Source organism: Emydura macquarii, unplaced genomic scaffold (genome assembly GCF_026122565.2).
Source record: "Emydura macquarii macquarii isolate MOO-44397 ecotype Brisbane River unplaced genomic scaffold, CSIRO-AGI_Emac_v2 contig_1253, whole genome shotgun sequence".
NCBI lineage: Eukaryota > Metazoa > Chordata > Testudines > Chelidae > Emydura > Emydura macquarii.
In genome coordinates, this window is record NW_027131390.1 from 10578383 (window position 1) to 10604049 (window position 25667).

Below are 25667 nucleotides of genomic sequence, written 5' to 3' on the forward strand. Positions count from 1 at the left end.
AGTGTGATGGCGACACACCATTGACAAGAACCTGCCATATGCCCTGTTACACAAATGTTTGCTTGTGGGCCCCCCCCCCCCCGGCAAACCTGCACATGCCTATAATTAAGGAGGTGGCAACTCAGGCAAACCCTGCCCAAGCCCCCTTTGCTGTGAACACATTTACCAGCAGCTGCATATTTTTTTTTAAAGCCCCTAGCGACTGTCAGTTGCACGCGTGCGTTGTTTACCGCGCATTACAGGGCGATGCTAGCCCGCCCTGCAGCCAGTGTGCTGGCACGGGCTTCCTAAAGGCGTGTGCTGAGTTGAGGCACTTAGCAGCACTACACACGCCTGTTACGCCATAAAGGATAGGCACCACTGCCACCGCACTCTGGCCCCGTCAACAGCTGGGGGGGGGGCCTTTTGGCCACGTTTTACTGGGCAAGTAACGTAAGCAGGGTTGGGAGACTGGCTTGTGCAAAAGAAAACCCAAACAGGGCCCCAAAAATTCTCACCCTAACCCATCTGGCTGGTGGCGCTTTTCTGGTCTGGCGTTGTGAACCTGTAGCAATTCTGCTGCAGGCAGTTGGCCGGGGGGGGGGTGTTGGTTCACCAGCGTCTGGCTCCACGCTCACGCGTAAGGAGCATCTCAAGGTTTGGCTCACGCTCTGTGGGCACATCGAACAGTGTTGGTGCCTTGTCGCTGTTGCAGGGACGAGCGTCCAGCTGAGACTGGGCAGAACATGCACGTCTTCTGCCAGCTAGTTGCAGTTGTGCAAGGTGGGCTGTGGCAATATGGCCTTGAGGCTGGACACTACATGTGGGTGGGAAGATGGGGCCGGGGGGGGGGGGGGGGGGGGGGGGGGGGGGCGCTGAGGCTGAGGCAAGAAAAGAGGCTAAAATGGTGGCCGTAGAACACAGGGTTTGGGACCCTTTTTCGGATTGGCCTTTCTCAAAGCATGCACTTTATTAAGGGAAAAAAAAACTCCTCGTGTCCACTGTCACCTGCTCGTGCAATGTCCAAGGAATCACTGACTTCTGAACTAGCCCTGGCTAACACTGGCCAAGTCACGTCAAGCGGCAGCTTTCATGACTGCCCAGTCGTTCGTGAAGGCGGTGAGAGTTAACCCCGTGTTTTCAGACAATCATGAGGCCACCAAACCGTTGAGGGCCTTACTCAGGTTTTACTCCGTTTCTGTTCAATCCTTACTCAGGCAGGTGCCTGTTGACTCAACGGCAGCCTACCCTGGGTAAATACTGAATGCAGACCTCAGGATTTGGCCCTGCGCTCTCAAACCAAGTGATCCTAGAGTCAGGTTAATGTTGCTTTGGTTACCTCCGTGTTAGCTCTGTGCTGTGTTTTTGTGACCTGTTTGGAATTGCAGCAAGGCGCCTGGTTTGGCTCATGGGGCTGGCTGGTCTCCTTACCATGGGCTGCACCGTCATGAGCTGCTGCACGCATGACTGTCTTTTGGACCGTTGGCACGCAGCAGATTGCACCCAAGGGTTGGCCTGCGGCTCAGTGCAAGTCATAAATGCTAGCTGGCGTTCCCATACACACGTGTATACGTGGAGCTCTATTTGGCCAGACAATTCCAGACCTCTGAAAACACAGGCAGCTTTAATTGATGTCTTGCACTTTTAGCATCTTTGTACAGCTCAGCTAAAGCCTGGCAGCGCTACCCAGGCTGGTTTGAAACGTTCTTGTACATAGTGTAACATATTCCATGTAAAAACTTAGCATTGAATCTGAATATTGGTTTTATTTTATATGATGTCAAATATCGATACATTTATAAATGTTAAAGTATTTTGTAATGGAAAAAAAGGAAGTGTCTTATGAAGACAGTTAGATTTTATTGTTGTCTTGACTACGTTTCGGCCTGGCTTCACGGGATAGGAGCTGGTGCAGCCTGACAAGCTTTAACAGATTGTACATACTATTTTGGAAGAAAATAAAAGTATACTTTTAAGATCTCTTACACCCTGTGCTCATGTTCTTTGCTTGGAATTTATAGCCCAGTCCAACTGAGATTTCTGGGACTCAATTGGGTCCTTAATATGTAGGCATGTGGATTAAAAAAGCAGCAACTGGCTCATCACCTTTAAATGTCCACGTGTGCGTGCAAAAGCAAGAGGGTAGGTGGTTCATAACAAAGACTGGAATGGCCAGGTGTAGAGTCTAGAAGCTGTGGGGAATCCTCAGACATGGAGGATATCAGAAAGACAGACATTGGGAAAGAGGGGAGGGGAGACAAATCCCTTAGGCTGAGGCTGAGGTAGTGGGGGAAAGAGAGACACAAGTTAACTGGATGCCTAACACTCAACCTTATCATTCTAAGAGTAAGGTAAATTGGTTTACATCAATCCCCGAGTTACCCATCAACTGAGTGGTTTTAGCTCTCAGTTCCAGGTGACACAACATTCTGTGAATACCAAAATCACACCTGCGCAATTAGGCTCCAACCTTTGGAAAGTTTCAGTTAATTCCCTAGAGGTCGTGGACTCTTACACACCCACAATTCCCATTTACTGCAAAAGGGTAAGGCTGTGTTTTGCAAAATCCATTGGTTCACTGTGGCATTCTTTATTCCCTAGTGTAAATTAGAGAGATGTACTAAGGCGGGCTTGGCATTTGTGCCCCTAAAGGCACTTTTGACAATCCCATGCTGGTTCAACATTATACCAAACCTGGAAGCTCAATGAAAAAGGAACATCATGCCTCTAACACCGATTTTTTTCTTAAGTGAAACAAGTTTATTGACATCTCATTGCTTACAGTACTTTTACTGCATACAGTACATTGTATAAAAAGTCAACGAGCCAGCACAAACATGTTTTGCATTCTTGGTAAGACAACTGTAGCAAAAAGACAAAATATCTTATTTCTCTGGAAATAAATTGGAATAATTCTGTTAAGAAACTTTTTTTTTTACTCAAATAACAATTACAATTAAATACAAGAATTTTGTATAATACAACTGGCTGGAGGCTCTTTAGATAAACATATCCATTTCTTAATTGCCATGCAGGCAAACTGTACTAAAAAACAAGATTAGTATGTTATTACATGGCCATATACAAGTACTGAACAATTACGGTGTTGGATGGAATGAAACTTAAGTGCTTTTCAATATCATATGACTGAGCTCACCCCTAGCGTCCTAGAAAACATTAAAGTGCTTGTCTTTTTCACACAATTACAGTATTGGGTTCTCTTCTCCCCTCAATCTGTAAATGTAACATCCATAGATATTAGTGGGAACGCCAAGTGAATTTCCCATTTCAGCTGAAACTATTGATCTGTCAAGGTCAACAATGTGTCCCCAACCGTGGTCAATACAGCCACAGTTCTGACCATGATTCTGAGGTAGGTGAAAATCCCCCATAATGCACCTTTCTAGTTCACTTGCATCAAGGTCACACTGCTTTTTTGTTAGCCATTCCCTTGGCTTGGTAGTTTGGCTTTTCTTCACTCATTTTAGAAAGACATTTTATGTGCCTAACACAACTAAGGGTGTGTTACGGCACGAGCAAGGCAGGATTATTCAGATCATCCTGATAATCTTCTAGCTAGCAGTTACTGAGAGCGGGTCAGGACATAATGGGGTAACCATGTGATTGTATCCTCTTTAAAGTTATGCTGCTGTTTTCATAGCACCTAATCCCATTTAAGAACTGAAAATGTATAAATAACATTAATATTAGCAAACCCTATCCAGATAAACTGCCCCAAAATCAGTCCCAGTTTTATCTTGGATGCAATATACATTTTCCTCCTAAAAAAGCAGGGAACTTTTTTCATGAAAATGTCTGTCCCTGGCTTTGTGTGTGTGTGTGTGTGTGTGTGTTGGGGGGGAAGGCAGGGAAACGTTTCAGTCAAAACATTTCCAACCAACCAACATTTCTCAGCACATACGCTGTCTTAGTTCAGGCCACATGTTCTCTCCTTACCGAAGAAAATAACAAAGACAACTCTGTGAAAGAAACCGATACTCATTTCAGGTAAGACATTTTGCTTTCTGGGGATTATGGGGTCCTCCCTAGTGCAAAACTCTCCTCTCTAGCTGCCGGCTCTTAAGGAAGTTACTGAAGATTCCACTGGGAAGTTGCTTCTACGCAGTGGCTAAGCATTCTGCAACCGCCTGGATCTTTGCCAAAAAACTCTGCTCGGTCCAATACTCATCTATATCAGGCAACTGGGCTTACGCTAAAGAAAGCAGGGGATGTGCAGTCTCCCAAAACATCCTAACACAGGAAGTGTGGGTTTCTCTCTGCATCACCACAGAGAATTTTAATGGGGTCAAAGCTCCTAGGTGCAGATATGCCAGCCTGCTAACTTGGTTAGAGAACTTGTAAGTAGAGTGGTTAAGCCCAGCTATTATTCACTTGTCACTGTAGAGTAGGGAATCCCACAGCACGAGTCAATGGGGAGGATGAGGAAGAGGAAGAGGAAAAGGAAAAGGGTTTTGCTTCCAACTAAATTTCTATATAATGTTAGCCAGGCCATCTCCACAATGAGTGGGGTAGAAAAGGGACACAAAGACCAGAGGGTCAGATTCTAAACTCATTCAGCACAGTGTGAATCAAGATCAGCTCCCTTAACCTCAACAAGCTATGGCAAACTAAGGCTGTGATCCTGCAAACACCCACCTATGCTTCAAATCCCACACTTGAATACTTAGTACTAAACATTAAGTGTGTTCCCAATCAGGGCTAAGAACTCGTGTAAGGGGGATCAGAAGCTGGTCCACAGCCTCCAAGCACCAGGAGTTTCACAAGCTCTTTCCAACTGCACAACTCTGTGCCATCCTACAGAAAGATGATTACCTCTAGGCTTTGCCTTGTGAGGCAAAATGAGCCAGTAGTCACGACTACCCAGAGCTTGTATGGCACAGAAGGTCAAGGCAACTTTTTGCTGTACCAGAACACAGGTGTATAAAGGAATGATTAAAACAGACATTACATCTTCTTTGTTCAAAAATCTATATTATAGATTTAAAACAAATGAAACAAACTACTAAAAAGACAAGCTCTTAGGATAATAAAAAATAAATGAATGATTGTACTCCTAACTTTTAGTTTTGAACATATTTTACATGTACGCTGGTCATTCTGCATATAAACACATAAGTGATAATTAAACTATAGACATGGGTATAGAATTTATATATAATTGGTGACTGGATTGCTATATATATCTTTTGATTAATATTAATAAAAAATGTATGACATTTGAAAAAGTGCCTATTTTTGCATAACAGCCATTTAATATTGTAAGTCTACTAAAGTTTGCAGACTTCAACACCTTCTTCCTGCATATAATTTAACCTGTGTATAACTCTTTATAGCTTGTTTCCACGCACACCACAAAAATTCAGTAAGCCTTTTCCTTATCTTGCGGGGCAAACGTGCCATACTCGTAATCCGCAATGAAGTTTGAAATTAAAAACATATAGCCTGATGCTGCTCAGCCTTTTTCATGAGTAATTGCATTGAATTCAATGGGGTTGCTCGCATACTGCTTACTCATGCGAGTAAAACTTTGCCTAATCAATCAAACCCTTCCCTAGAACATCAAAAGTTACCTACGTTTTGTTTTTAAAAGAACAGTGAAAATATGCAGTGAAAACAACTAGTAAACATAGATGTACAGAGCCATGCAGTAGTATCCATCTCTGCCTTAGAAATATACATGTGAAAGGATGTAGGGTTTTTTATACTTCAATCCATAATATACAAACCAAAATTATACAACCTCACGCTCTGCTTAAGTTTCTAAAGTAAGCTGCCTAATTTCACTCACATTATCCAATTTTTGTAATTATTCCTTCAGTTGAGTTTCAATTTACATTAATTCCTGAGATTAGGAAGAAATGGTCATACACATTCATCGATATTGACCAGCAACATAATTGTTGCCAGCTAGTTTCAAGGAGGCATGATAACTTTCCTCCCACTCACAGTGACAGAATTTCAACATTGTTTTGCAATATACAGTCAAGTTCAGAAATCTTAGTTTTGTTCCTACGTGTAAGCATCATACAAAAAGCATATAATAATGGTACCGTTTCCTGTCTTAATTCTTACATATTCTGGTCTGAATTTTGCATAGCTTCAGGCCCATCTCGGACACAAGCTATTCACTAGAAGCCAGTGAGGTCTCATAAAGAAAAGATAGAGCAACGAGTAAAAGAACAGAAACTTTTTTCTTTATCGACAATGCTCCTGTGACCATCAAGGGTACCAGTCCCAATTCCCCTTAGTACTGAGGCTTTTGCTCTGGGTTGGTGTGAGTCTACATGTAGATTTAAAAACAGTTACTTAGAAATTAAACTAGCCTGAAAGTAAAACACTTAGATGTCAGTACTACTTATAACTGAAGATGGAAGAAAATCATTATATTCATCACAATAATAAGTAGTAGCAAATCAAGAAATATGTAACCAGTAATAGTAGTCATACAGAAAGCTTTACAATAGTGCCCTCTATGGGTCACATTTAGTGTTTTCTAGTAATATTGCATATTTTGTATATTATGGTAAAAATGCAGTTTACTTTTCTATCCTTTTTGGACTATACTGAAATTTATGACCACCACAAAGATATGATTGTGCTTCAAACTGTTTTTAATTACTTCAAAACATATTGATATCTGGTAGTGAAAGCTAAATCCTCAAATTTAATTCTCAATATAAACAATGCTCAATTTCCATAGCAATGGCCTTCATTTGTAAGTGCTCTGTGTTACACATGATTCAAAGGTGAAGAAAATTATACTCTGGTTCTCGCTTTTAATTGTGACGTTTTAGCATTTTCTATCTTGGCTTTTATGTCTAGAGGCTTCTCAAAAAATCTCACCAAAGCTGGTTCATTTAACAAGGATGCCAGGATCTGCTCAAAGGCAAAAGACCATTCATGGTCATCTCTGCGAGGGCTTTGCACTTTCCTGCTCTCAATCTGTTGGGATGCACTGTCTTTTTGGCTTTCGGTGCTGGTCTCTGCTGCAGAAGCTGGGCTTCTGGCTGGTGAAGTGGGGCTTTGAAGTCTTCTCCCGACTTCTTCCATCTTCAGTAAGAGGCTGGTAACAATCGCGATAGCCCGATACAACAACTCCTCTTCAGGGTTTCCATGGAACAGGTTGTATAAAGTCTTTGAGAACTGGATGAACTGGAACTAGGGAGAGACAAGAAAGGAGATTATTCAGAGAACATCAACACAAGGCCCTGAAAACAGGCCTGTCCTTTTAGCTTGTATTCCCTATTTCCTTCTTCTTAAAATAAACTTATCATGGAAAAGCATCCTCGAAAAGCACACTGATCATTTCCCCCTTGAAACATGCCTCGCCTTACAGAGAAGGGAGAATGGACCGTTATTACATCCATCAATGAGATGCATGCAACTGTTTGTCATGGTGCTAAAGCCATTCCTAGAAAAGGTTCCTAATGGGTAGGTGATTGCCCAGACACTCTTGTAGAACCAAACTAAGGGTCTGACTCCTAGTCAGGAAAAGGTTCATCTTTCTCCCCCTCCCATTGATGCCTTAATACATAAGACCCAGGCTGAATGTTATAAATGTTATAAAGTGTCGTGCAAACACTTAGTCAAATAACAGAGCATGAAGTAGCAGGGAAACGGAATGAGGATGGCAACATTTGTCTTTCATCTCAGACAAGGATTAATCACAGGGCATTTAATATGCAATCTGACTGAAGTGAGAATTAACCATAGTAACTAGGGCTCTCATCTAGATCACCACAAAAATGGTGACCCAGAAGACAGACTCGATCACATGCTTCTGTTGCCCTCTGCCTCTCCCCCTCCATTAAGTATAACCCCCCATTGCCTGCCCATCTCATGCTAACTGCAAAAGTAACCTGGACAATAAAAACTCTCTGCATGAAACTCTCAGCCAACTGAGATATACTAGTATAAACCTTTGGGAAATGCACGGGCACAACTCAGCTCACAGGATTGTCCTTAACTAAAGAGAAACTTTATGGAGGTTCCCCTTCTGGCGTGTTTCCTATTGCAATTATTTAGAGTTCAGTATCAGGAACAACAGATGAACCCTGTCATATAGCATTTACCATTTGGTATAGAAATTCTGTTATAAACAAGAACTCCTGTCATGGTTAAAGTCTTGATTATGAGCTGTTCTAAGAATCAACAGCAATGAGTTACTGTGACTGATATTGCTTTTTCTAGGGTGGCATTTTTACAGGAAACTGAATGAACAGCTCACTACATGTAATGAACCTTTACGGTGGAATTTTCAAAAGTGCCCTTCAAGTGATTTGTGGTCCCAAGAAATGTGACCTCATACAAAATGTGTACCATTTAAACTATAGCAGTGCAGTGTGAGGTACCTTTACACCAGTATAACTGCATCCATGCAAGGGATTATACTGGAATAACTATTGGTTAAAAAAATCAGACCCTTAACTGACACAGTTATGCTGATACAGACACCACATGTAGATCAGGACTAAGTCACTTAGGCATAGTGCCCTTAATGAATATACTAGAGGCAATGGAAACATTCAGCCAGGATTATAAGAATTTAGAAACACAGTCTAATAGGTTTGGGCTGACAGTGAAGAGACCCTATGAACACACTGCATTTTAGCTAACTATTATGTAATGAAAAACGAGATTGACATAGGAATCAGAGACAGTTTTACCTGGCTCATTCTAGGCAAATCCTTAATATTTTCTTCTTTTTTAAGAAGTTCATCTTGCCATTGCTTCAGATAAGTCTGAATATCAATTTTCTCTTTACCTGCTAGAGAGCAAAGAATATGTCAGAACTAATGGCATGATCTCTGACATGATCCCAAGTGGAATAAGTCGTCACATATGTCCTTGAACATTAGGCTTACATTTTCCTTTGGCCATGATCATCACATATTAAAGGAAAGAAATATAACCACTGCACAAAGTCTCCTATACAGAACTATGAAAACAAATGGCTGAGGTTTAGTCCAAGATTCAGGTGAGAAGCAGAGCCAGGGATAGTGTTCAAGTTCAGAACTGACAGTGTCAAAGTCTAGTGAGGTGTTCTCACAAGATTTTGGCACAAGACAATGGAAATCTTGTGAATTTCTATGACCTTAAAATCTCCTGAGATCAATTTTACTTGTGAGCTTTTGGCTATATGCCAACCAAGTTTGGGATCCAAATGCAGGGGCAGGTTTTGATCTGAGAATTCACATTCAACTTTTCTCCAAAGACTTTATGGAGTTCAGGTTAGAAGTGGTTTTGGCTCATTAGATGGACAGCATTTTTGCAAAGTATCAAGGTGATCTGTTTTCCCATGAACTTAAAACAATGTCTAGTCTGAAATTACTTCAAGACACAATCTGTATCAATCCAGTAATAAATGTTCATGGCTTTTCTAAAACATGAAATAAGCCCTGGGAAGGGGAAAGGAATCATCTGATGCCTCTGCTGATAACAGACACAGAGGTTTCTCCTCTAGGTCACCAGTTCAAATCCACATCAGATCAAAGAGAAATGACCAAAAATCAACATCATCCAGTGGATGTTAGTGACTTATGTGAAATGAGCTAGTATCCTCAACCCTGTTCCCATTCAACAGACTCAGGGAGACCAAGGACTGACTGGGCATAGAGACAAATATTACCCCACCTGTGACCTGCCCTAAATGCAACAATACTAATATAAAGAGATTGGCATTAATGCTATCATGCAGAAGCAGCCATGCTGCCGAGATGCTACATTTCCTCTCCTCTCCCAAAGTCAATACAGGGTTACCGAGCGTTTGACTTTACGGATCAAAATTCTTTACCTTTTTCTGGGCTCCTCTTCAAAGCATCAGCTTCCTGCCTATCCACTGGAGAGGAAACTACATTTGAGGAGAAGAAAAATTTAGTGTTTCTTTCACAGACTGAGTTTATGTTGTGTTTTCCTTCATCAAAATTCCCTTCCTGAAGAAGTAGGATGCTTAAGATACATGCTTGCTTGTTTGTGGAACTCAGTTGTGACAGAGACGTTATATCGATGCACCTACAGGACTCTTCAGAACAAGAGTCACTAACCATGCTGTAGAGCGAGCTAGACTGCAAAAGGAGCTAGAGTCTGCTGCATAGTCTCAGATTCTCCCCATTACCTGTCTGCCCCCAGGTGTTCAAGACTGATGGAGGCTGGTGGAATGAGTATGTATGTTTACTGCAGGTATTGTATTGCTCGTGTGGATTTAAACCTCTCACATACAGCTTATAAAGGAGAAAAAGGAAGTCAAGGAAGAGAAATGAGAATTTCCCAAAGGAAATATTCCATAGAGATCACCAGCAATCTGGACCCATCTCTTTTCGCACAGGACTTCAGAAATGGAGGAGGTTTCTGAAACCTCATAAGAAGCCTCAAGATCCTGGATTTAGATGTTAAACACCGTGTGGCAGGAAGCCTTCCTTTGATTTTGAGTATAGTGATAAGCATATTGTCAGCGGTTAAACAAAATTAAAATTAGGCTGCTGGTGTGCTGAGACCACTGCCTATCATACTGACCAACATCGTCTCCTTGTTCCTTGTGCTTTCCCATCAGTCTACATCCACCTGCTGTCTCCTGTCTTCGATTGTAAGCTCCCTGGATCTTTTAGTTTGGTGTTTGTACAGTGCCCATCTCAATATCCCATGACTGGGGCTCCTTTTATATATAGCATGCTGGGACTTACCATTGAGTTGACTGAAATGGATCAGCTCTTCTTTTGAAAGTTCAGCACCTTTGGAAGGGCTTAGAGATTCCACTTCAGTAAAAGCTGCAGGAAAAATTGGTGCAATCATTTGAAATTGGACATAGTTAGCGGTACCTGGGCCACTGACACACTGGAAAGAGCAACACTGTGACAGCCACGAAACTTTCTCATGGTTTCTCAGTACTACATGAACTGAAGGAGGCGTAGGAGATAGGGAGATAAAAAAATAAAGAAATAATAGTAAAAAGAAAAGAATAAAGAACATTTAGCACTTAGTTCTTGGAGATGAAATTCCTTAGTATAACCCCACTGCTGGACTAAGTGGTACTCAGAACTAATGGCACCAAAATGCTCAGCAAACAGCCATTAGTAAAGGTTTCTGAAAGACCATGGAAACACAAAACATGTTTTATTAACAATAAACAAACTGCACTGATTCAGGCCCTGAGACTGCAACAGAATCAGTGCAGATAGATCCCCACCGAAGTCAACAGGGCTCCATAAAGATGAAGGGATCCACCCCTTTAGAGGTCTGCAAATTTCAATGGGGTCTGCCGGTGCTGCCTCATTTGCAGGTTCAGGGCTTAGTACTTTTCGGCTGAGGATTTCAAAATGCTTTAGAAACATAAGTGAGTAAAACTCACAATCCCTTGGTGAGGTTAAGGGAATTGCACAAGATCTGGCAAAAGAAACCCGATTACTTGACTCCCAGACTGGTAATTCAACTCCCAAAAGATCCCACCTTCCCTCAGAACATTGTGCACATTAAGGCCCAAATTTAGCAGAGCACTTAAGCATGTCCTTCACTTTAAACACATGCTGTAGCCCCACTGAAGTTAAGGCAATTAAGCATATGCTTAAATACTTTGCTGAACAGGGGCCTTAGGGATTGGGTTCACAGCTCATGAAAATAATGGAAAGACCCCCATTGACTTCTGTAGGCTTTGGATCAGGCTCTTAGTTAACAAGTGTCTCTTCAAAAAGGTGCATCTTTAGATGTATAGAAACCTCCCTTCCTAGACTTCACCTTGGTTTTATCATTTGGATTAAGTACAGTTTCAAGTCCTATAGTCTTATTACACCTCTTCAATCAAACCAGATTTTGCACGTTTCCATGTCATCTCTGTCCAGCCTTTAATGACAAAATACTGACAAGTCAATACTGTACATAGTAAAAGAGCTGAGATGCAAATTTGGTAGTGAAATCAGTGTCTGAAAATAAAGACGAGGCTTTCGAAGAGCAGTTAGAGTAGTAACAGAAATTCAGTGACAAGAGCTCTTTGGTAGCACATACAATATATGGGTATGTTTGTCCCTGTGAATAAAGTTCTAGGAGTGTGTGCGCTAAGTCTTTCCTGGTCCAGCTGAATACACCACTCTAGGTAAAGCAGGTCCAGATACTACAGCTGTGGGTCTGCACTGTACATTCTGTACTAGTGAAACTAGAAAGAACTGTGTGTTCTGTGAAATTAAAGAATGAAAAAGAGTGATGGAAAGACAGTAACCACTAAGAGAAGAGCCCTCAAACAATAACGCTAAAAAAAACTTACCTGGAGGGATGTGCAACTTAAAAAGCAGCTTCAGTTTGTCAGTGAAACTTCCATTATACATGACATCTGTGAGAAGAGAAGGGCAAGACATTCCATTCAACTGGTTCAAAACTTGGGGAAAAACGCTATTAGCATGAACAGAAATAGCTGAGGGTGGCTGAAGCTGGACATGTAGCTACAAAGGAGGCTGAAGGAGGGTACTATCCTATGCAGCTGAACTTGTGTTTGTCTATACTGGGAAATGAGTGATGTTTTACAACATGTTAACACATGTTAATTAACAAATTTTAAACCTCCTCTTAGTACCTAGACAAAGACAGTCATATTTATTTAGCTGGTCACGGTGAATCCTTCCCAGTAACAGCTAAAATCAGAGGCATGGCAGACAGAAACACAGGCAGAACTGAATGCACAGAATAATGTACTTGTTATATAAGGAAATCACATCACACACAGTGCTGATGTTTTCTTGGTGTTTTTGTTAAACATTTACTTCCTACACAACAGCATTCTAGAATATCAGATGCAAAAAAAATATGTTAATGCAACATTAAGGTTGCATTTAATTCACAGCTAAATTCACAAAAAGTCAGAAAAAATTATGCTTCCAGCAGACATGTTAACTTGGCTGTGGTGCATGTGCTGTCTGTGTGATGATGCATTGTGTGGGAAGTATTTTTCATCAACCAGACAGGTTGTGCAATATGGCCAAGTTAACACTGCATTTGGAACCTGAACTTTTGCACTTCCTAGTTTTTGGGAATTTCATACTTAAAGTTGCATTAATATAGACCAAACATGGAAAATTTCAGCCCAATGTTTCAGAAAAATTACCAGCATGTGAAGTTAGAAGCTAATAACAGAAACTGCTTTGCCCCCTTTATATATAGAGTGCACAACCACAGCATGCGCTAATCATTTTAAACCATTAACAACCAGCATTATGCAACCCGCACACCTGATGTTATAAATGTACTCTGCAAGCCAGGGGGCTCAATTTAATCAATCATTGGGCTTTATCCTGCAGGATACTGAGCACCCTCAATTCTAATGGTTGAAAAAGGGAATTGAGGGAACCCAGCACCTCTGTGGATCAAGCCCCTTGTCAATACAGTGTATGTATTTGGTATCCTCATACCAAGTGCACAGGCAAATTCTTTGAAGTTTATAAGGCAATCGGAGTTTTCGTCCAGCAATCTGAATGTCCACAGTGCGAGCGAGTCCCTATTTGCACAATGCGCCCATGGACTCAAGAGATGATAGAGGACCCTGAACTGCTGGCAGTCGATCTGATACTGGTCCAGATATGGCAGACTGGGATCATGGTGTCTCAGGATTGGGCTATTTGCACTCCAGTAACATGACAGAAAATGCTCCTTCTACAAAGAAAAGGCAAAGTATTAGCCCAGGAGAAAAGAAAATCCTGCTTGGGCAAAAAGAGATTTTGAATTTGTTTCTGGTGTTAGTTGAAGATTACACAGTAAAATGTATAAATTAAATCTTCCTTTTCATTGGGTTGGAACTGTGACATTTCCATATTATAACTGACCCTAAATATAGATATTTTGCAAATGAGGGCATTAAAGATAAACAGCACGTTACCTTGAATAATTCATAAAGCTCTTCCAGGTCACTTGGACTGAATTTTACATCCTGGGACACAACACGCAGCTAAAAGTAATTAAAATTAAAAAATTAAATGGTGACCTTCCCCCTCTTTTCTCTATAGTTTTATTCCAATGCTCTCTGAGATTTTAGTTCACATTTAAGAAGTTGTTTGAATTTTCCTACAAATTTTCTGTAGTTTACAATTAGGGAATGAGTACAGAATCTCTACTTGAAACAAGTCAAGGATCACATACTAATCCAAAGAGGAGAGAATAAACCCAAATCACATTGCATGTGGGTGTTAATCCCAGCCTACAGAAATCAGAAGACAACTCTTATATACCAGATTGTTTATACTAATGCAATACATGGCTTCATTCATAAGGGACAAATGGCACTTTCAGTCCATGCAAACAAAGAGTTCATTTTTCATTACAGAGAAAAGGAATTCAAGTGCATGACCCCTTAATGTCATGGGCGGCTGCAAGACCAGCATCCGCATTTACCATATAAAAGGAAACACATATACATGCATATGTTAATCATATCAAAGCAAATACAACCGTTATGGTTTTAGTGCTCACAACAGGCTACTGCAGCATTTACAGTGACCATTTACCATACAAAGAGGTATTGCTAATTAGTCTGGTTTGAATGCTATTTATTAGGAGCCAGCCATTGAAGAAAGAAAGCAAGCAAAGGAAATCAACTGCAACCTTCACTCACAGTAGGGAGTTTGAATTTCCAGGGGCATGTGCAACTACTGGCACCAAGAGTTAAATATATAAGTACACATGTTAAAAAGTGATCCTTTTTATATTGCAATACAGTTATCGCCTCAGTGGTGTTTCATTGGTGTTTTATTGGTTATTAGCACTTGGCTCCATTTCTTCCTTGCAAAACAGAATGTACAATTCAATTAAGTTATTACTTAAGTGTTTAGTGTTTCATTGTGTCACTAAAAGCTTTTTACACTGCCTTATGTCTCTAAGGAAAATTCATTAACAATTTAATAGCAGCACACAGAAATACAGGTCAGCCTGTTCTGATCAGTGCAGAGTCATAGAAATGTAGTGCAAGGTCCTTGGAAGCCTATGGTGTTACAATAACACATTGTGATCATGGACCAAACACCCATTTACTACCGACACCCAAGAGATTAAATGGATTTCAGCTTTCAAGGAGTTATTCACTTGTCCTTGGATATTCTAGGTCATCTTCATTCATTTCCTTGCATTTTCCAAAAGGGAGGAAGTCATCAGAGGAAAGGCAACAAATGCTACTGTACATGGCTCACAGCTTCTGTCCTTTCAGGACACTTACCACATTCTGCTTTGTCGTAACTTCTAGGGTCTGGATCACATACAACCTATTCCTGCAGCGCATGCTCTCAACATCCTCGTATCGAATATCACCATATTTCTAGGAGGAAAGAAACAATACTATGAAATTGATTTTCAGCTACTTCCAGTCACAGATCCGCTCAAATACATGGATACTTTTGTTTTTCCTGCCACTAAAGGAAGCAGTAGGACCAGCTATATTGACACAAAGCAAGCCTGCGCTCTGGAAACTCATTGATGAATAAGGGTAAGTCTACATAGCAACTAAACATGGCTGGCCCGTGCCAGCTGACTTGGGGTCATGGGGCTGTTTCATTCCTGTGTAGGACTTCCAGGCATGGGCTGGAGCCTGGGCTCAGGGACCCTACAAGGTGGGAGGATGTGAGGGGGATTCCCAAACCTGAACCATTCCTTTTAGGTGACAAATCTGAGGAACTGTCCCAGATTGAGGTTTCATTAGAGAAGGTTTCGGAACAAATCGATAAATTAAACAGTAATAAGTCACCAGGACCAGATTATACTCACCCAAGAGTTCTGAAGGAACTCAAATGTGAAACTGCAGAACTACAAACTGTGGTGTGTAACCTATCATTTAAATCAGCCTCTATACCAGATAACTGGAGGACAGCTAATGTGATGCCAATTTTTTAAAAGGCTCCAATTACAGGCCAATAAGGCTAACTTCAGTGCCAGGAAAACAGGTTGAAACTATAGTAAAGAACAGAATTATAAGACACATAGATTAACATGATTTGTTGGGGAAGCATAGCCATGGTTTTTGTAAAGGGAAATCATGCCTCAGCAATCAACTAGAATTCTTTGAGGGGATCAACAAGCATGTGGACAAGGATGATTCAATGTACCTAGATTTTCAGAAAGCCTTTGCCAAGGTCCCTCACTAAAGGCTCTTTAGCAAAGTAAGCTGCCATGGGATAAGAGGGAAGGTCCTCTTCTGGATCAGTAACTGGTTAAAAGATAAGAAACAAAGGGTAGGAATAAATGGTCAGTTTTCAGAATGGAGAAAGGTAAATAGTGGTGTCCCTCAAGGATCTGTACTGGGACCAATACTCTTCAACATATTCATAAATCACCTGGAAAAATGGGTAAACAGTGAGGTGGCAACATTTCCAGATAATACAAAACTACTCAAGATAGTTAAGTCCAAAGCAGACTGCAAAGAGTTACAAAGGAATCTCACAAAACTGGGTGACTGGGCAACAAAATAGCAGATGAAATTCAATGTTGATAAATGCAAAGTAATGCACATTGGAAAACATAATCCCAACTATATATATAAAATGATGGGGTCTAAATTAGCTGTTACCCCTCAAGAAAGAAATCTTGGAGTCATTGTGGCTAGTTCTTTGAAAGCATCGACTCAATGTGCAGCGGCAGTCAAGAAAACTAACAGCATGTTGAGAATCATTAGGAAAGGGATAGATAAAAGACTGAAAATATCGCATTGCCACTTTATAAATCCATAGTATGCCCACATGCTGAATACTGCATGCAGATCTGGTCTCCCTATTTCAAAAAAGATACATTGGAATTGGAAAAAGTACAGAAAAGGGCAACAAAAGTGATTAGTGGTATGGAACAGCTTCCACATGAGGAGAGATTAATAAGACTGGGACTTTTCAGGTTGGAAAAGAGACAACTAAGAAGGGATACGATAAAGGTCTATAAAATCATGACTGGAGAAAGTAAATAAGGGAGTGTTATTTACTCCTCCTTATAAACACAAGAACTAGGGGGCACCAAATGAAATTAATAGGCAGCAGGTTTAAAACAAACAAAAGGAAGTATTTCTTCACACAATGCACAGTGAACCTGTGGAACTCTTTGCAAGAGGATGTGAAGGAGAAGGCAATGACAGGGCTCAAAAGAGAACTAGATAAATTCATGGAGGATAGGTCCATCAATACCTATTATTCAGGATGGGCAGGGATGCAAAACATGTTCTGATGTGTCCCTAGCCTCTGTTTGCCAGAAGCTGAGAATGGGTGACAGGGATGGATCACTTGATGATTACCTGTTCTGTTCATTCCCTCGGAGGCACCTGCCATTCGCCACTGTCAGAAGACAGAATACTGGGCTAGATGGACCATTGGTCTGGCCCAGTGTGGCCATTCTTATGTTCATTTGCAGAGGAGATTAAGTGGGGGGTAAGGTGGGTCCCTCTTTGTGTGGGGCGGGAGAGGACGAAGTCATCTCTGAAGGGCTGTTACTTATGTGGGAAGTGTGTAAGGAGGCAGAGGTAGGTAATGAGCAGAGTCCTCCACTTCCCTCACCACATGCTGGTCAGCACAGTTGAACTGATGAAGGAAGACCAGTAGCAGATTACTTCCTTCCTGAAGCAAAGGTGGAATCAGGGAGAGAATTTCACCTCAGTCACAACTAGCTCCCTAATCTGTTCCTCTGGCAGCGCTGCTATGCAATGCCTCTCATTATGGATAGAATATACATTTACAATCTAAACCTGAACAGATACAATACATTGAGAACTATGGGCTGTTCCATGTACAAACTAAAAATTGCTCCTTTATGACTTCGACGGAAAGAGAACGAACCTGGGAATCAGAGCCGTAAAAGAATAAAAACAAAACCTGGCTCTCACACAGCATTTCATCTTCAGAGATAGCCTTGCTCATCTTCACAACACCCAGGAGAGGCAATAACAACACAAGGCATATTTCTAGGCTCTTACTCATGGTTAGTAATTAGAGCTGGCCGCAGGATGACAATTTCCTTTTGCAGCAACTTTCAAGGTTTCAAAATTCGTTTTTGTTCCACATTGGAACAAAACCACAACCTTCTGTGGAAATAAAATTGTGCTGAAATAGGCCATCTGGTCAGGAGTGGGGGAGGGGAGACCCTCCCACTGTACAGCTGGGTGGTTAGGGCACTAGCCTAGGACGTGGAAGACTCAGGTTCAAGTCCCTATTCTATCAGATTAGGAGTGATCTGAAATTAAAAAACTCCGTGCTGAATCAGGTAAAGCAGGGACTGGGAATCTGGGCTCCCACATCACAGACCAGGGCCCTCAAAAAAAAAAAAAAAACGAGAGTCCTGTAGCACTTTTAATTTCTGCAGGCATAAGCTTTCGTGGGCTGTAACCCAGTAAGCTTTCATGGGCTGTATCTGACAAAGTGGGTTACAGCCCACGAAAGCTTATGCCTGCAGAAATTAATTTGTTAGTCTTTAAAGTGCTACACGACTCTTGTTGTTTTTGCTGTATACAGACTGACACGGATACCCCTTTGGAACTTTTCACTAGACTATAGCAAGTCTCAGTCTCTCTCTCTCTGGACCTTTTTGACAAACACTTAATTAAAACACTTCAGCAAAGCAGCATAATTTGATGAAATTTCATTTTGTCAAAAATGTTGCAACTAGCTTTACTAGTGATTCTTTACCCAGAGAGTATTCCCACTGACTTCTCTGGAACTGCACTTCATGGGTGAGACGGGCAGAGTTATAGGCCTGTAACAATTTGCACCTATAGTGCTTTCCTTCCAAGGATCTCAAAGTCTTTACAGCACACCTGTGAAACTATATTGATATCTCCATTTCTCAGGCAGGGAAAACCTAAAGCACAGATACGTTATGGGGTTAGTCCAATGCCACACAGGAAATCAGTTCAAGAGTCAGAATTAGAAGTAGGATCCTAGCTCCCAGCCCTGTGCTCAGACCACAAACCCATGCCTCTCATATCAACAGGAACTGAAACAGACTGAATTTCATCCCCACTTTCTCTACATATTATACGAAGAGCAGCTAGCTCCAAGTCCAAGTTAGTGCATTTCTCCAGACACAAAACACTCCACCTTCTATTCCAATGCTCGCATTCAAAATAATATGCTCTACGTCTTTCACGACACATGATAACCAGAACTAGAGTCGGAAAGGGTGTATCATATCCATGGAAAGAAATAGGGAAAGAGAGAACGTGGATTACTTTTTTCTCTCATCTAGCCTTTCATCCTAGTTGGGCTCAGAAGAAATTGAAAAAAAAAAAGTGCTGCAAAACAGAGATTACAGCCTAATTACAAATCATCCCAAGCAAGGAAATGCCTCATACACCGTCTGTGCTAGCAGGAAGAGAAAACAGAAGCTAAGTCAATTTCCTTCCCAATACAGAGAGCCACAGACCAGCAGAAGCTGAAGAAACCCAATGTCATAGAGGGAGGGGAAAGAGGAAGTGGTGAAAAGGTAAATAGCAGAACAGAGTCAATTCTGGTTTGGGTGTTTGCTCCCCACCACCATCTCAAAATATCTATTTCGCTGCTGTTCCAAAATACAGAGCACATGTAACTCCTTATATTGGCAATTGATATGAGAATGTCAATTATCCCCACCACCACTTGCAATCTGCAGAGATCAGAATCTTACATTTGTGATGGAAGTTTCTGCTTCTAGCAATTTGCCATTTGGCATGAATGAGGGGTTGACTTGGCGGACGCTAGCCCAACTGACTACTGTGCCTACCACGTGTCTTAAGGACTCCACTCCCCAGGACTGCCAGCCCAGTACATTTCAGGTACAATACAAAAAGTAGTACCATAGCCGAGGGAATTTTAAATGAGACCGGACAAAGCTCAGGGGACAGTCCCGCACTAAGAGTGCTGGTCTAGTGCTGACTAGATGATCTGAGTGGTCTGCTCTTTTTCCAGTTTCTATGATTCTGTAACTACGTCAGCTAATGCAAAACAACAATTTTTTAAAAAGGCAAACAAGAAAATGCAAATACATGACAAAACAATACATAAAAGAATACACACTTCGTTTGACTCTCGGATCAGATCGGTTATGTCTACTTTTGGGTGGTAACTCTTTGTATCGTTCAGGTTTGACGCCTGCTGCACAGCTGGGGGCAATGGACTGTCCTTGTTAATGACGCTGTCGAAAAATCTGCACAGAAGTGACACAGAGGTAAGGTTAGTGAGATCCAACTGTCAAAGCAAAGTGAAACTGACAACATCTCTGAGTCTACTAAGCTGGGGAAGAGTGGATGGGGTGGGAACATCTGAAAGTAAATATCTGTTTGGGGGCAAGCAAAGACTGGGTTATTTATGTGAGAAAGGAGGCCTAAGATTATGATGAATTGGGAGCCTCATCAATTTTATTCCACCCACTCTGCTAACGTGGGGCCTGATCTGCACATATTCATCATTTATGCACTTCAATAAACATGCATGTACAAGGGTAACCGTAATCTACAGAGAGAGGAACAAATCCATAGAGAAATCATTTCATATTGCTGCTGAGAAGCAAATTACTGTGAGCTCCTTTGAAATGTACTGGACTGCTGCAGGCTGGATAAACTGTGGGAAAAAAGAAGTGCTACAGCTAGGCAAAGTGTTAGAAGAGCTAGTTCAAAACAATTTTACCATTTTTGTTGTTTATCTTTAAATGACTGTTAACTCAGAATAAGGGTAGAGTTTGGTTCCAGTTGAACTGTGTATGGGTGTTGGGGAGGAGGGATTTCACATTGATCTTCTGAGTCAAAAACCAAACTCCATCCCATTCTTTATATGTAAGCTTCAATAAATGTAAGTTGTAAGACTGTGCTTTGGTTACTTGTTTAATTTAGGTATTAAGAATACAATGAGCCTAGCTAAGTTTTGAAGTGACTATTAGTCTATATGGTTTCTTATGACAATAGTTACATTCTCCTTGCTAAAACATTAAAACTCAATGGCTTCTAAGACCATTTTGAACACACCATATGTTTAAAGCTCTGGCTGAAACCACCTAAGGTCAGAAAAATCATAACTGTAAGTCTCTCTACCATTGCTGTACAGTAAAAAGGTCTCATAGTTCATATGCTACAGTGTGCAAACTGTTTTACTATTCCGGGGCACACTGTAAAATAAGGATGTCAGCTATGATACCTGAATTTAGGAATGTGTTGTGGCATTAAGTATGCATTTTAACATGCATATTTAGTGACATAAATACAATATAGGGCGATATGAGAAGGACAGTTATTATGCTTTGTTTTTTTTCCAGGTAAAGATTTTTGCCCCGTTTGAAATATTAAATCTTAATTATAGAGAAGCCAGTAGGCATTGGTATAAGAATACAATTAAAGGGTCACATTGTTACTAACCTGATGTCTGAATTACCTGAGACGTTTTAGTATTCTTTTGGTTGCTTGATTGTTGAGGAAAGGTAGGTGTGTAGGGGATTAGAAATGTTCAAGTGTAGCTTTTGTATTGGTTTTAAACAGTACAACATGCCTACGGTCTTAAAAGAAGATGAATAACTAAGACTGAGATTTTCAAAGAGTATAAGTGAGTTGAGCACACAAATCGCATTGGATTTCAGTGCAAGCTGAAGACTTTACTTCCTTTAGTTCCTTTGAAATTCCCAGCCTAATGCTATTTCAACCATTTCTAAGAAACAAATCTACATGCAACTGTATATGTTTCCGAGTTGCATTTAGGAATGATGAGTACACCGATACCTGTTTAGAACAGTCACTGCCTCTGCATCATCCTTACAGGTCAGCAGCTTGTCCATGTTGTAGTCCAGTACTGCCAGACCCAGCTGCAAGATTGCCTTTATCCCATCATAGAAGAAACAGTCTACCACACTGACTGCACTTTCAATGGGAAGCACGCTGATAAAGAGGGTAAGAAACCAGGAGAGAGAGACTGACGAGAAGAATGTCATGTCTGTCATGTGGTCTGTTAGCTGAGGCAGGTGATCCTTGATTAGTTCCTCAAACACCGCCTGATCCACCAAGGCACCTGCAGTTGGACAATGAAACAGCCACCCAAATCTTAATATAGGAAATAAAGCAGCAGATATTTTCTACAGTGCTACCCAGGAATCAGGCTCACAGATAACCATACCTTAGTTATAAAACAGATCAAGCTGCTTCCATGGGATGACATAAGGAATAACACAAGCAGGTCTGGGTGTGCAGATATATCAAACACCTGCATGACCTGAGTAAGTAGGAGCCATTACAACAAAAAGCATGGGTGTCTAACATGCCTGCACACCAAGTAGTATGTTATTACTTTTGAGTGTACATAGTCAGCTTTATTGGTTCTTCTGTATGGTCAGTGTCCCTTGTTTGCAACAGGGGAAAGAATACCTTAAAAGAAAAAGGGCACCCCTCCCCCCAAACACTGGCCAACAGAGTCAGGGAAAAGTGTAGGACCTGGAGCTACTTTTAACTCTTTTTTTTTAAACTGACTAGCTTTTCAGGTTAACAGTGTGCCTTTAATATACAAATCTAGGATAACAGTAAGATGGTACAGTATTTCCTGAATAGTTTCTCTGTACAGAAATAACACAGGAATAAAAAGGTACATTAATTCTTGCACAAGCAGGAATATTCCTGTTTATTTTCAACTCTGCTTCCTAAACTACAACAGTGAACCAAACCCAATAGTTTTTCCCCCATCCAAACTTTAGCTAGTACTGCATTCCTGTTTCAAGAAGGGATTGTTACATTTATTTTAAAAAATTGATAGAAGACAGAAGTGTATTACCAATGATTCGACGATTGAAATAATCAGGTAACATTCTTTCACACACAGCAACCAAAAGCCAGAAAGCTTCTTCTTCTTTAGCGTAAAGCAGCAACACTGATGTCAAAATATTCATTGCCTATAACATTCAATCAAGGCGGGAGGTGTTAGCAAGGAAAGACAGTGAGAGCATGCAGTGCATTTCAGGTTTGTTGCATGTTAGAAATTACATATATTTTTTAAGCAGTTTACTTTACATTACATCATTTTACAGTTCAGTTGGGGTAAGCTGCAATTATATCTTGTACCAGGCCTATGCTGCAACACCATTAAAATGCCTGGTATAACATTTAAGCTATATGAGGTGGATTTATAATGTCAGCCTCGCATAAATCCAGAATTTACAGCAGATAAAATAATGTCATAACCATGGGCAGAACTTAGTGACGAACACGATATAAAAGTCAATGTTGTATAATGATTTGAAATTTATACCATAGTAAACCACTGAAGGAAGAAACCTAAGGGATTTATTTGATGAGTTTATGAGGTGTGGCATCTCTGTGCTGGTACCATATCGTAGTGCTACTGATATTTAAAAGACCAACACACATGATCTCAAGACTGTTCTACCTGACAGTATCCAATCTTGGGATTCCGGTATGCATAGGCTGTAAGAACTCTCCTGAGTGCAGATATGCCAGTGTCGCTCTGAAAGGCAGGGTGCTCAGGTAAAGAGCGACGCAAATCTCGTTCAATTTCGTCAGTAGCCAAAGTGCATGTTCCTAGGGACTTTTCCACCAGTTCAGTGTAATAACCGGGGTTGGTAGCCATGTCATTAACAGCGCCTGCCAATATTTATTGCACAGCATTAAAAGACAGAAACAGTAGAATATCTAAACCATTTCTTTGCAATATGCATAATAGATTTCAATACTTATTAAAGTTATATGGCTTATGATGGAGCCTCAGGGGCCAATCCCCCAGGTCATTACTCCAGTATTATATCAGAGTAACACTACTGAAATCAGTGGGGTTACACTGGCATTACAGGAGTAGCAAAGTAGAAAACCAGGCTCAAGGTAGTTAAGGTGATAGGTTATTTTCCATTATAAACCAGATTTTGACCTTGACTCCTCTCTTGATTTCCACAACAAAGCCCCCTTCCATCTGTAATTTAGCAAATGTTTTCTGGCAGAGTCAATGTTTTTCTTTCCCTGCAAATTGGGTTATGGACTTGGCCAACCCATTTATGAGATATGCATTTTCAAGAAGTACTTCACATTCAGATCATTCTAAGATTTTTGTGCCATCATGTCCCGTAGGTGCTCAAATACCAAACTGATGAGTGAAGCATAAATGTATAGACAGATACCTCAAGAACAGTTAGCAACTACAAATCTGCATTCATAAATACTCAGCATGAGCTCACACATGGTAGATCATTTTAATTTTAAAAAGTAATTTGTTGTCATTAACCTCTAGAAGAGTTGCAAAATCACCTCTTGTGGTAGATGGTCTTGTGATTGAAGCATTGGATGGAAGGTCAGAGCATCTGTTCTCAATTCCTGGCTCTGCCACAGACTTCTTATGTGACCTTGAGCAAGTCACTTGAGGTGACTGTCACATGTGCTGAAGTCAATGGGAGCTGTAAGAGCTCAGGGCCTCTAAAATATAGTACTTTTATCATGCTGTGTTTCAGCTCCCCATTTGTACAATACAGATAATAATACTTCCCAATCTCACAAGCGTGTTGTTAGGATAAGTTCATTAGTGTTTGTGAGGCACTCTGATTCAGATATTACACTGCAGTGATGAAGGCCATAAAAGTACCTTTGACACTTTCACCAGAGGTCATGTGCATCGTTAGAAACACTGCAAGTGAAGCCTGTGATTTTGTAAGTTCTGTGCTTTGATTCAAGGGGCCAAGTCTAGAAAAAAAAGTTGCAGAAGACGGGGCAGATTCTACTGGTTTGTAAAGCTGCCACCCCTGACAAAAGAAGTTTAAACTGAACTTATTTAAAAAACCTATTTAGCAAATATGTTTTTCTCCCAATGTGAGAACAAGGTCTTAAAGGGTACATCTACACTGCATATGGAAGCGAGTCTCCCTGCCCAGACAGACAGACTCATGCTACCAGGGCTCAAGACTGTGCATGAAAAATAGCAATGTGGACATTATTGCTTGGGCAGAAGCTTGGGCTCGCAAGCCCACCCCACCTCTTAGGTATCAGAACCCACGCTCCAGACCAAGCCAGAACGTCAGCATGCTAAAAATAGCAATGTGATCTCCAGTCCTGCTAGCAAGAGTCTGTCTACCCAGGCTCCCACCTGCAGTGTAGACATACATAAAGAGGCTTTTCGACCTCTGTCCCCTTGAACGTTAAGAAAACAACATGTACTCTATCACCATAGAAACAAAATTTTTACCTGTACAGTTTTAAAAGCAGTTGGAGTCAGCAGCTCTGATTTTCAACTGTAAAGACTGCAGATTTAATTCCCTGCATAAAAGCAAGATCCTTATCTACATGTACTTCTTTAATGTTTATTTCTCCAGAAACTCGTGACTTTGCTTGGCAGAGAACAGCAGTTTTTGAAACAGTCCGTTTGATCATTGACTAGAATATACGTGTAGTACAACTCCACAAAATTAATGCATGCTAATTATTATTCAATACCTGAGAAGAGCAGCCAGAGCTCCCCTCGTAAGGTCTCTGGGATCCCTCTTACAACTAGATCTCGAGTCTTCTTTGTCCGAAACATGCTAACGCCACGTCCACATTCTACAAACAGGATATTCCAGGACTGCTCTTTCATTTTTTCTTTCAACTATCAAAGCAAAAACCAAAGTCCTTTAAGCATAAGAAAAAAGTCTGCTCACACATTAAGTAGTATATGGTTAAATTTTGCTTTCAGTATTACCAGTATGAATTGGGAGTCACAGTACTGGTATCAGTAGTGTTACTCTGGATTTACACT

At 40.9% G+C, this 25667-nt stretch overlaps 1 protein-coding gene across 3 annotated transcripts in view; it reads right to left on the reverse strand.

Moving 5' to 3' along the window:
* Positions 1 to 2716: 2716 nt before the first annotated feature.
* Positions 2717 to 25667, reverse strand: part of TBC1D8B (TBC1 domain family member 8B) — a 55729-nt gene continuing 32778 nt past the window's right edge. For all 3 annotated transcript variants that reach the window (XM_067548137.1, XM_067548138.1, XM_067548139.1), the window contains 13 exons: positions 25367 to 25517; positions 23322 to 23536; positions 22710 to 22827; positions 21671 to 21956; positions 19983 to 20112; positions 15182 to 15280; positions 13853 to 13921; positions 13389 to 13629; positions 12251 to 12316; positions 10680 to 10763; positions 9794 to 9850; positions 8667 to 8767; positions 2717 to 7158 (listed from right to left, as the gene is read on the reverse strand). In XM_067548137.1, coding sequence (XP_067404238.1) covers positions 6757 to 7158; positions 8667 to 8767; positions 9794 to 9850; positions 10680 to 10763; positions 12251 to 12316; positions 13389 to 13629; positions 13853 to 13921; positions 15182 to 15280; positions 19983 to 20112; positions 21671 to 21956; positions 22710 to 22827; positions 23322 to 23536; positions 25367 to 25517 — 2019 coding nt within the window. In that variant the 3' untranslated portion in view covers positions 2717 to 6756. The remainder of the gene's footprint in view (positions 7159 to 8666; positions 8768 to 9793; positions 9851 to 10679; positions 10764 to 12250; positions 12317 to 13388; positions 13630 to 13852; positions 13922 to 15181; positions 15281 to 19982; positions 20113 to 21670; positions 21957 to 22709; positions 22828 to 23321; positions 23537 to 25366; positions 25518 to 25667) is intronic.